Below are 13,310 nucleotides of genomic sequence, written 5' to 3' on the forward strand. Positions count from 1 at the left end.
AATATAAATAATAATAATTCTGTATATATTCGTAATATTTTTTACAATTATTTTAATCTGCGTAAAGTAATATTTTTTATTTAAACAATGCTTTAAACAGTTCTTTAGAGATAGTTACTTTCAAATTAATTTAAGGCGTTACTGAAATATAAATGATTACATACGTACATCATGATATGAATTTAAAGTAATTAAATTAAAGTGCTACTGAAATAATAGAGGAATAATTATACACAACAATATAATGAAATTGTTAATGCTTTCAATCTTATTTCTAATTTTTATGCAAGATTTTACAATAACTTTGATAAATATAAAAATCTAACTAGAAAAAAATTTATAATAAAATTTATAATTCTGCAATCCGCCGAATATCACAATCGAATTTTACTAATTTATAAACTTTTAAAAATTTATGGTAACGATTTTTTATTAATATTCTTGAGTCTTACAATTTTATAAAAATAATCTTGGATTAACATTATCGATTATTGAAAATATGAAAAAATATATATAATGCGAATATTATATTATAATTGCAAAATTAATCAAATTTACGGTAATATGTACAGAATATTACGTATAGTAATCCTGTTTTTAAAAATTAATAATCGAGTTGTCAATGTCACGTAATCAGTTTTTTTATTATCATTAAAAGCACATAATGCGTAAGAAATAAGACAAATATTTAGATTAATCAAATTTACGGTAATATATACAGATAAGTACGCACAGTAATTCTGTTTTTAAAAATTAACAATCGAGTTGTTAAGTCCGTGTAATCAGCTTTCTTATTATCATTAAAAGCACATAATGCGCAAGAAATAAAGAAAATGTTTGAAACTTTTCAAAAATTTTCAAATAAACCGCTCACGTATCAACTAATAAGGGGGAATTCTCAGTTCAAATGTATTACTCAAGCCCGATAAGTATTACGTAAACGAAACGAGAAAGCGTATTTCTCCGGTATGTCTTGAAACGTAGAGTGGTCGGTCACAAGCTTTCGAAGTGACAAAGTCATCATACGTCGAAGACAACATCCTGCCGATCGGTACAACAAAAAGGAAAACGGCTTGTGGAAAACAACTTCTCAGCGACTCGTTAATGGTACGTATTACTGGATTACAAAAGAATTATATAAGTTCATGATTGGTATGCCAGAGTAATTGAGATATGTGTCTAAAAAAAAGATCCAAGAAAGTAATCTATCTACAATCTGTCGTATATGTTTTAAAAACAAGATTATATTTATTATTTAATGCATAATATTTATCCGTATGTAATTAAAACCAAATTGATCAAATTTAGTTTGGCAATTATATATAGTTGCTGACAATTATACATAATAACTAATAGTTTCAGTAAATTTAATAAATTTTATATATATATACATACATATATATATATATATATATATATATATATATATATAATTATAATATAGAATATAATACATATATACAAAAAATATATAATTATTTAAATGTAAATTATAGTTTTATAAATTTTACTTATGTAAAATTATCAAAATGAGTATGATTATCTTGATAAATTTATCACATTAACCATATCGAGTTATGTATAATTTCTAATAATTATGCATAATAATCAATTATATATTTAGAGAGAGAAAGAGAAAGAGAAAGAAAGAGAGTAACGTATACTTTTTTTATAATTCATTCCACTCTTGAGGAAAAACATCGCTTACGAATCTGAACAAGTATTCATTAAAAGATAGAATCATGTATATTTATAAGATGGTCTACGACGAAGAAAGAATGTGGAAATATATTTCAGAATATTCTGAATATTCTCTCTCTCTCTCTCTCTCTCTCTCTCTCTCTCTCTCTCTCTCTCTCTCTATATATATATATATATATAATAATAATAATAATAATAATAATAATAATACAGAGAAGGATCTATTAAATTAAATAAAAGTATATGTAACTTTGATACTTTTAATAAGTATTTTATAAAATGTACATCCTCTCTTTTTCTCTTTCTACACATGTACATATAGTATCATAAACTATCCACACACGCTGTATGTATACAGAGCAAATAATTTTAAATAAAACAATAAAATATCTTAAAAAATATGTACAACTCAAATTTTATGATAAATTCCTCTAGATAAAAAAATTAGAAGTTTTCAAGCAAAATAATTTTTGATATTTATTTTTTGTGGCAATTTTCAAAACCATATAATTTAAAGTTAATTTTATATTTTTTAAATATATATATATATATATATATATATATATATATATATATATATATATATATATATATGTATATGTGTGTATATACATGGTGTCCTACTAGACCACCCGTACACCCCTTTTCTTTCAAAAACTAAGCATTTTAGAGAAAAACGTTTTCGACAAAAATTGTATGGTTTTGAGGGGAACATAAGATGGTGTCATTGGTTTGACTTTGGATAGCATCGTTAAGGTGAGGTCAAGGACACCTTTAATTTCTTAAATGGAACCACCTATTTTTTATTGCATATTCTTATAGCTTATGTCGAGAGCTTTCCAAAACACTATAATAAAGTATTTTTTCATCAAGTACTTTTCGAGTTATAAGGCTTGAAATAATTTCTTAATTTTACATAAAACATAAAATATCTAGTAAAATATTCATTTTTCGATTAGCTTACCTTAATACTTTTATGTACAAAATAATGAGAGGAATCAATTGGTGTAAAGAAAACACAAAATTGTTTCGAAAAAAAAATGTAATTTGCAATTAACAATTACATTTTTTTTTCGAAACAATTATGTGTTTTCTTTACACCAATCGACTTGATGAAAAAATACTTTATTATAGTGTTTTGGAAAGCTCTCGACATAAGCTATAAGAATATGTAATAAAAAATAGGTGGTTCCATTTAAGAAATTAAAGGTGTCCTTGACCTCACCTTAACGATGCCCTCCAAGGTCAAACCAATGACATCATCTTATGTTCCTCTCAAAACCATATAATTTTTGTCGAAAACGTTTTTCTCTAAAATGCTTAGTTTTTGAAAGAAAAGGGGTGTACGGGTGGTCTAGGACACCCTGGATATATATTTTTTTTATTTAAAAATTATATTTTATGCATTAATATTCATCATTTTTATACATAAAGTTTTTAGTCAGTGAATAATATATATATTTTCAAAGATATCTATAAAAAATAAGATACAAATGTGTAGAAATTCAGAGAAATTTTCACTTACAGCTCTATTATCAAGTAGAGGATTTGATTTCGTATGTTGTGTATGTATGTGCGTGTATATATGTGATATATGCGCGCAATAATCTTAGGGTAAATATACATATACTTATGAGGATGATATATCTGTAGATACTATTGATATAACTTATCATATATTATGATTATGATATATTTTATATATCATTCATAGTTAGTTATCCATGGTAAGTTATATCAATAGTATATACATGGATATATTTTATATACCATTCATAGTTAGTTATCCATGATAAAAAGCCTGTTCAAATTGCTCCGAGTAAATCTTGAAATGACTTTCAAAAATTACTATTTGTACAAGAATGCCAAAAATTGATATTTTATGTAAGAAATTATTTTCGGCGCCTTCATGTCGAATACCAAAGAACTCTTAACGCTCGGCTGATCTCGAGCACAAATACTCGAGTGGTTTATTTGTTCATATCGAAGACAGAGAGACCGGGTAAGCCCTACAGATTCGCTCTCCTTGACCTGACGTTGAACCGCGCAAAAAGACCAGCGGAAGAGATCATGTTACACGTGTCATCGCGCAAGCGACGCACTGATGTGGTCCTTCGATTTGAGATCACTGTACTTCTGACAACGGAGAGGAGAACGCCAACGAGTTTATTAAATTGTATTCAATTAATAATATCACGTGTTAGTTTTTCTTCCGAGTTGTGCGACTATCCCGTACGTATCATTCTGACATTTTTCCTACATTTATTTTAGAAAAAATTTTTTCTAAAAGAAAAAAGTTTTACTTTTAGAAAATTTTAATTTTTAGTATTTTTAATTAGTCGGTTTAAAATGAACTGTTGATTCTTTAATTACTTTGTAAAATTTCTTTTAATACAAATAGTGATAAAAATATCAATAATTGTAGAATTAAACAATCGAAAAAAAGAGAAATACTCGTCGTATTTTAAAAGTCAGTTAAAAATCTCCAAAAAGAAAAGTTTATTAAAAAATTGCCTTCTTCTTCATAGTCCTTTTGTGTCCGAACATGGTGATCTCTCTGTTTAAAAAATTGCTTAGATAATTAAAAATGGTGCGGCATATAAAATTTCAAAGCACATAAAATGATGATTTGCATGATTCTATTTGTCAAGGTCAGGTGAAATTTTTAAATACATATTTTAGTATGTTATATGCGTAATTGATGTTAAAATGTTTCCAAAAATGACAGTGTGAATGATTAAACTCTTTCTCATTAAGAATTGATATTATTCAAGGTGAACAACAAGAAAGCAAGAATTTATACCTTTTTCTTCCTATAATACACGCGTACCTCCATCCATATGAAATCGTTTTTCAATCGCACAATGATTCAATTCATAATTGCTCAAAATTATTCATAATTATTCGTATGAAGGTTAAATTCATAAATATTCTTACATGATCATTCTGTATCCGGTATCTAGTTAGTTATTTGTATCTGTCATGTGTGTATATGTAAATGTATGTATAAATCAGAGATTGAATAGACAATTAATGGGAAATAAATGGATAGAGTATGTGATTATTTATGTGATTCGATACGATATTTCGATTCGTGATTTTTTGTGTGTTTTCAAAATTCAATAATATTCCTCATTTTATATATCCTGTTAAGGTGCAAGTCGATTCTCATAACTTACATGTATTTATATGTTTAAGTTAATTATCTTTTATTATCAATATAAAAAACTCCGCACATTTTATATGAAAAATGCTCCGGTTAATTGACTGAAATTTAAATATGTTGTAGTTTAGATGGTTAAAAGTTTCCTCGAGCAAAAAGTCCGAAAATCAAAAATATAAAACATACAATGATTTGAGTGGTATTGAAGTTTAAAAAACGCCTATTTTTGAATACATAAATTAAATTAATATATAAATGTTTAAAAAATATATATATATTTTTTCAAACATCTATATAATAATTTAATTTATGTATTCAAAAATAGGCGTTTTTTAAACTTCAATACCATCCACTTCAAATCATCGTATCTTTTATACTTTCGATTTTTGAACTTTTTGTCCGAGGAAATTTTTAATCAGCACCACCTAAACTAAAACATATTTCAATTTTACCGAATTCTAATTTGGCCGAAACCACTTTTTTTCATATAAAATGTGGGATCCTTTTAGAGGTTTTTGAAAGTTTTCATTAGAAAAACAGGGTGTATTTTACTTAAACAAAATGAATGTATTTTTCTTATTATTTGTTTCCACTCTATGCGTGCTTATTAAAAGTATTTATAGTACAAGTGTACACTAAGAAAAAATATTGTTAACTCAACTCAGTGTAGTTGCCATTTATTTTATTAATTCAATAGCATCATTAATCAAATCATAGTACATGGCGTATTAATTTGATTAATAATGTTATTGAATGTTATTGATGTTATTGTTGATTCAATATTATTTTCTTTCTCAGTGTATATATATTCATATAAAAAGTACTTATTATACGTATTTATTTAGAAAATTGTTTTTGAAATTATAATTTTACAGAATTAGAATTCATAATATGAGGATTCTATTGCCGTTCATTATCATCGCATCAGCCTTCGGCGCTCGTAATTTTCTAGACCTTGTTAAGAATTATGTTAATCCAGCTGGAGAAGAGATCGAATTCGCTAACGCCAAGTACGACTTCATCATCGTGGGAGCTGGATCAGCAGGTTCCGTATTAGCTAATCGTCTGTCAGAGAACCAAAAATGGAAAGTTCTACTATTAGAAGCAGGATATGCGCAAAATCTACTCAATAAAATCCCAATATTGGTCGGTTATTTCCAATTGACTGATTATAATTGGGGATACAAGGTGGAACCTCAAGAAAACGCTTGTTTAGGGATGATAAATCGTCAATGTTCCTGGCCGCGAGGTAAAGCTTTGGGCGGTACAAGTACTTTAAACTATATGATTCATACCCGCGGAAACAAGTTGGATTATGACAAATGGGCTAACTTAGGCAACATGGGCTGGTCCTATGCGGATGTCCTTCCATATTTTAAAAAAAGTGAAAGATTTAATGTGTCAGGTAAGAGATCATTCTTTCTATTCTTAACGACATAGTGTACAATTCACCCTATTAAAAAATGTTTTCTTTCTGTCTCGTATTTTTTTGTTATTTTTTATTATATAAAGATAATTAAAAAAAATTGCCACCATAACTATTCTATCGAATTATTTGATAAAGCGAAGTCTATTGTTGACACCGTGGAGACTATAAAATACTATTTTCATATTCAGGTATCAATGATTTTCTATATCACAATGAGAACGGTTACTTGTGTGTGGAACATGTACCATATCATACGAAACTGGCGACAACGTACTTGGAAGCTGGTCGAGAATTGGGATATGAAATTGTAGATTACAACGGCGAGGATCAAATAGGTTTTTCATATATTCAAGTAAATATGGATCGTGGGAGACGATGCAGCGCTGCCAAGGCTTATCTTCATTTGAATCGATCGAACTTGGAAATTACTACCGGTGCTAGAGTAACCAAAGTATTAATCGATAAAAACAAACGTGCATATGGTGTTGAATATGTCAAAGACAATGTGTTGACGAAAGTTATTTGTTCGAAGGAAGTTTTACTATCCGCCGGTACAATTGATTCAGCCAAATTGTTAATGTTATCAGGAATTGGACCTAGAGACCATCTGGAGGAGTTAAATATTCCAGTGATTCAGGATTCTAAAGTCGGTTACAACATGCATGAACACATCGGTTTCCTGGGGCTAACTTTCAAAGTAAATCAGAGTGTATCATTACTACAAAACAAACTCTTAAATCCCAGCGTATTTCTGGAATATCTCCTGTACAAGGATGGATTAATGACGATTCCAGGAGGTGCCGAGGCGTTGGCATTCATCAGAACAAAGTACGCTCCTGACGAGAAACCAGATGTCGAGCTTCTTTTTGTATCTGGTTCTCTGCATTCGGATAACGGTGCTATCTTGAAAAAAGCCTTAAGAATCTCAGATAATGTGTACGACACTGTCTTTAAGCCTATCGAGAATCAAGAAGCCTGGTCAATCTGGCCAATTGTTCAATATCCTAGAAGCATCGGTCGTCTTACGTTGCAATCGAAGAATCCGTTTGAGCCACCCAAGATGGATCCGAATTTTTTTAGTCATCCGGCTGATATAGAGATTATCCTAGAGGGAGTAAAACACGCTATCAATATATCCAAGACTGAAGCCTTTCAAGCTTACGGCAGTCAAATACACGACATAAAAATTCCAGGCTGCGAGTCATTTCAGTTTGCTTCCGATGATTACTGGCGTTGCGCCATTAAACATCTACCTTCCATGATGAATCATGAGATAGGTACTGCTAAAATGGGACCTCAAACGGATTCTTCTGCAGTTGTCGATCCGCAGTTAAAAGTGTATGGTATTAAAAGGCTTAGAGTGGTAGACGCTGCCATCATGCCCACGATACCTTCTGGCCATGCAAATGCAGTTATATATATGATCGGCGAGAAAGCTGCGGATATGATTAAAGAAACTTGGAAAGGTGTATTATGAGATTTTTCTACTTTTTTTATCCAAAATTCAAAGAGAAACTATCTCTATTATTGTGTTTATATCGTTAATTATTAAAAACATACATACATAAGATATATAAGATGTTTTAAAACAGCCGATAATATTTAAAAATTAATATTTATAAATATTTAAAAATTAATAAAATTATCACATTTTTTATTACATTTTTTAATTAGTTATAGGTATTAAATAAAATATATTGTTGGATAGGACGAGATAACTCGGCTGCGTTAGAGAAGCGGTTAAAGTACTTATAGTAAACGCTGCGATCATGTCCACGATACCTTCTGATCATGCAAATGCACCTACGAGAAGCAAGAAAGCCGCAGATATGATTTAAAAAATGTGGAAAGATACATTTAAGATCTTTGATATAATTTATTAATCAATTTAATATATATTTCTTGTGTGTAATCTATCTCCTTTAATCGATCACATTTTATATTTCGAAATTTTTTATTTAATTCAGAAGCCGCAGATATGATTAAAAAAATGTGGAAAGATACATAAAAGATCTTTGATATGAATTATTAATTAATTTAATATATCTCTAATTATTAAATTTAATTTAATATATATATTTATTGTGTGTAATCTATCTCCTTTAATAGATCACATTTTATATTTCGGAATTTTTAAATTAATTCAGAAGCCGCAGATATGTAAAGGATAGGAAAAGGAAATTAATTATATTCTCGATCGACGACTGCATATAAGCATCCGAGATTTTATTTTGGCAGTTCTCGTCTCATGATTCATTATGGGTGGTATGGATGGTAAATATTTAACACAACGCCAATAATTATTCATTTTATTCATTTACATATTATTCATTTTTGAAACTGCAACTTATATCCAGAAATGTTGGGGTAACAAAACGTTAACATTACGTTAACTTTATGTTAATGAGAAAACGCTACATTCTGAATGTAGGTTGCAAAAATGTTTTGTCTCACTCTTTATTAACTTTTAAATATTGTCGACTGTTTTGACTGAAACATCTTATACATATATAATATATTTTCAGCAATTAACGATATAAATACAAATAATAGAGACGCAATAGGAAGAGCTAGAGGAAGCAATTTTAAATCTTCAGATGAATAGTTCAGATAATATTTAGTTATAAATATTTTGTTAACTGTAATCGACACAATGCGCTCCTTTTGAGAGCACACAATTTTTTAATAACATACTTTATATTGTTTACAAACTCTTGCAACATATCGTACAACTATAATTAAAATATTACTTATAATTAAAATAACGCTTTTTTTTAACTGTAAATTTTTCAACATTCTGATACGATAGAACAATTTGCAGAACAGATCGTATTCATTGTTAAGAAACTGAAGGAAATAATTACTCTCTTTCTGTGTATTTCTCTTGTTAAATTATATAATCAGCCATCGCACAAATATGTGTTGTTGTTAAGCTCGAGTAACATTGATCTACTTTTCTTTATCGTTTTACGATATCGGAAAGAATCATTTCTGATCAATTATGAGATAATAAGATAATTTTCTAGAATAATTACTGTGTTTTACATAAATTAGCTTCTTTTATATAAATTCTTTTAAGGAAAAAAATGATTGATATCTGAATATATTAAAGCATTCAATGATTTGTTTTTCTTCACCTAGATTACTAATGTCGTATCTGTGAAGCTGGCACGACAATCTACGAATTTAAAAAAAATACTAAGAGTTCTGATAGCACTTTTCATAGTTCTATAGTTCCTGATAAAAATTAAAAAGAGTTCCGCATTCCTTATATTAAAAAATCGAAATCGAAAAAATGTCGTGCTAACTTCGCGAATCTAACACGACACTCTTCCCTCTAAAGTACCAAAACGCGTTGAATATTATTATTTTTAGCAAGAGCTCCCGATAGTTCTGTTCAAGTTCAGCCTATATATGCAATTTCAGATCGATATTTCAAAAATTAATAATTTTTAAACAATTTTTAAGATTCTCGCCCAGCACGGTCAGAAATTGCATATATAGGCTGAACTATAGCAGAACTATCGGGAACTCTTGCTAAAAATAATAATATTCAACGCGTCTTAGTACTTTAGAGGTAGAGTGTCGTGCTGGACAATAATAAAAAATTGTTTAAAAAATATTAAAACGGTCGGAACTCTGCGTAAAAACGTTTTCAAAGAATAGAACTTTTATAGAATAGAATTGTCGAGAACTGTTGTTAAAACTATGGAAAATCATCAGCACGACACATTTTTACTAAGTGTCGAGGACACTAAATATTCGTAAAAAATTATTAATTATTGAAATATCGGTCAGAAATTGCATATATAGGCTGAACTATAGCAGAACTATCGAGAATTGTTATTAGAAATAATAATTTTCAACGCGGTTTAGTACTTTGGAGGGAGAATGTCGTGCTGGGCGAGAATCTTAAAAATTGTTTAAAAATTATTAATTTTTGAAATATCGATGTGAAATTGCATATATAGGCTGAACTTGAACAGAACTATCGGGAACTCTTGCTAAAAATAATAATATTGAACGCGTTTTGGTACTTTAGAGGGAAGAGTGTCGTGCTAGATTCGCGAAGTTAGCACGACATTTTTTCGATTTCGATTTTTTAATATAAGGAATGCGGAACTCTTTTTAATTTTTATCAGGAACTGTAGAACTATGAAAAGTGCTATCAGAACTCTTAGTATTTTTTTTAAATTCGTAGATTGTCGTGCCAACTTCACAGACACACTAATGTCAGCAGTTAGGAAAAATACTATTGATATTAACAATTATAATGACCAGCATTGATATGACGGAAGTGTAGTAAGTGCTCAAGGATATTTATTTGATACGCTCAAATGCATCGATCGTCCTCGTTAGTGACACAACTTTTTAATTGTGATAAAAACTTCCACGTGTTTCATTCCATCTTGCGTATTACTCACTGATAAACTAATGGAATTACAAATAAGCGACAAAAACGATATTCTAATAAGAAAAATAAAAGTATCGCAAATTAGTGACGCAAATTAGTGACGCAAATTTGTAATTGTGATAAAAACTTCCACGTGTTTCATTCCATCTTGCGTGTTGCTCACTGATAAACTAATGGAATTACAAATAAGCGACAAAAACGATATTCTAATAAGAAAAATAAAAATTATTATATCATTTATATCGATTTAAATCGTGACGTAAATGAAGAGATGAGTCATAGTTTTTCTGCCATGCCTGTTAATCTGCGAAACAGACGCATCTCGTGCGACATACATATACATACACACATACATACATGCATACGCAACGCGCACGCACATATTATTGTGAATGTGATATATCATCAATAACAAAGGATCATAATTATTAGCATAGATATTGATAATTATAAATTTATTATATAAGAGAATATATTGGATTCTCCTATAAAATGTTTTGTTAATTTTATATGACTATAAAAAGATAAAAGGTCATATATTTAAAATTAACTGTAAAACTCCTAAAGAACTAGTTGTGTTGCATCGAGATGAATTATGTAAAATATGATCAATTATTATTTTATACTTTCTGTTATATGTATATTCATATGTTGCTACCGAAAATATATCTTATACATTATCTATATTTAGAATTTTAACAACAATATTCTTACTTTAAAAAAATATTAATTGAGAGATTAAGGCTTTGCAAGTTGCATCAACATTATTTTGGATTAAAGTGATACTTGAATATGTGTTCTTTATCTTTCTCTTTAGATAATTAGAGACAGACACATATTTAAGTATTGCTTAAATCCAAAATAATGTTGGTGCAACCTAGCTTAAAATGTATAAAATTATTTACTAAAAAGTAATATATGTGTCGTTACATATGTCAATTTGTTCTAGTGCATTAATACAGCTAATTTTTTCTCAATTTAGTATCTATTGTCTCTTATAAATTTATACATAATATATATACTATAAAGTATATATACTATAAAGTATATATATATATATATATATATATATATATATATATATATATATATATATATTACACACACACACATACAAAATATATTATATAGTTTATTAATATCACCTTAAGAGTTTCTAATAAATTATATTTGTATATGTTATATTTCTTCTTTAAATGCTAATATCTATTAGAAAGAAATACTATCAATAATAAAAATCACTTTTGATAATTATATTTATTAAGTGATAAAATATAAGTAGTCGTAACAATAATGAAAAGTAAATGGAAAGTAGATTGATATTTCTCTTAATTGGACATAAATAATTTTGTTCATCCAATAGCTATCAAAATAGCTAATTTATAGTAGAAGCACTTTCAAGAAATTATTCAATTGTACAGTATTTATAATTCTATTTTAATCCTAAAAAAAGTTGTTGATTCATTTATATATAGAAATCTAATAGTATGACACTTGATATAACATATAATAATGCTTTCATATAAAAAAATGCTGAACCACTAAATAATTTAAGATATTATCGAGAATCTCATCTTTATTTAATGCAGAGATACTACGCTTACACATTTCTATTTCTAATTTAGTAACATCAATTGTAGCTATTAAGACATAGTATGATACTAGCGTACTATTAGATTTCTGTATATAAATGAGTTAATAACAGTAATAAAAACAAATACTACTACAAATGGTAAAACTAAATAAAAACAATTTATTAATAATTGTTTGTAATAGCTATTTAGACAAACATGCTAGAAAATTAGAAAACACTATACTGCGAACAATATTTATCAATTTGTGTTCCGTATAAATATTTTTTTCTTATTTCATAGATATATGTTTCTTTTGGGAAAAAGTAAGACTTTCGTTCTTACACACATTTTTATTTGTTTTAATTTGCAAAGAACTTTCAAAATCTACAATAAAAAAAATCATTGTAAAAAATTACTGTACTGCTGCCATATTTCATGTTGTTGTCATGTTTATGTAAACTATTGAAATTTAATGGTCGGATTCGCGGCAAAAATGTTCGCGATATAAAATTTCAAACGTTTTATAAATATTTTTGTACAGACTTAACTGTTTTACCGAGTACCAAATAACCAATCGCTATAAGACAATCCAATAATGTTGCCAATAAATCGAGCAAACCAGCTTCAAAGTCACATGTCGCGGTACTTGAGATCGGATGGTCGTAATATTTGTCAAGAAATTAAAAAACACTCACCCGAGACCACAAGAGCTTCATTCGGGCCGCAAGTATGAACGTTTCCCATCGCCAAAAATAACCTCTCTTTCTCTATCTAAAGCAACGTACGAACGATGACAACAAACTGGCGCGGAAAAAACGACGGCACAAAAAGTGGGTATAGATAACACTGAGTGTAAACAACGCGGAACACAGTAACGTATTTTAACACGAAATCACTTTAAAAACGCCCGACTCTAATCATTAATAACATACAATAAACCGTGTCAAATGTCAGTAGCAGGAATTAAGATCAGCGAAGGCCACTGTTGGAAATTGTTTACGGCTGCGGAAAATCCCTATATAAGAACGT

At 28.5% G+C, this 13,310-nt stretch overlaps 2 protein-coding genes across 4 annotated transcripts in view; one reads left to right on the forward strand and one right to left on the reverse strand.

The window, feature by feature from the left end:
• The window catches only part of Flo2 (flotillin-2), a 51,916-nt gene extending 38,635 nt beyond the window's left edge, over positions 1–13,281 (reverse strand). For both annotated transcript variants that reach the window (XM_083086560.1, XM_083086559.1), the window contains exon 1: positions 12,977–13,281. In XM_083086560.1, coding sequence (XP_082942686.1) covers positions 12,977–13,025 — 49 coding nt within the window. In that variant the 5' untranslated portion in view covers positions 13,026–13,281. The remainder of the gene's footprint in view (positions 1–12,976) is intronic.
• LOC145964129 (glucose dehydrogenase [FAD, quinone]-like) lies at positions 957–11,643 on the forward strand. Of its 2 annotated transcripts, none has more exons than XM_083086556.1 (3): positions 957–1,107; positions 5,740–6,269; positions 6,482–11,643. In XM_083086556.1, exons 2-3 carry the CDS (start codon positions 5,756–5,758, stop codon positions 7,768–7,770), a joined length of 1,803 nt encoding a protein of 600 aa, XP_082942682.1. In that variant the 5' UTR covers positions 957–1,107; positions 5,740–5,755; the 3' UTR covers positions 7,771–11,643. The 2 variants fall into 2 exon arrangements, with proteins under 2 accessions (XP_082942682.1, XP_082942681.1); XM_083086555.1 differs by lacking the exon at positions 957–1,107 and adding an exon at positions 3,749–3,933.
• Positions 13,282–13,310: the final 29 nt, after the last annotated feature.

Source organism: Camponotus vicinus, unplaced genomic scaffold (genome assembly GCF_025532165.1).
Source record: "Camponotus vicinus isolate PSW18456_S1 unplaced genomic scaffold, iyCamVici1.0 SCAF_13, whole genome shotgun sequence".
In the NCBI taxonomy this organism is placed as follows: Eukaryota; Metazoa; Arthropoda; class Insecta; order Hymenoptera; family Formicidae; genus Camponotus; species Camponotus vicinus.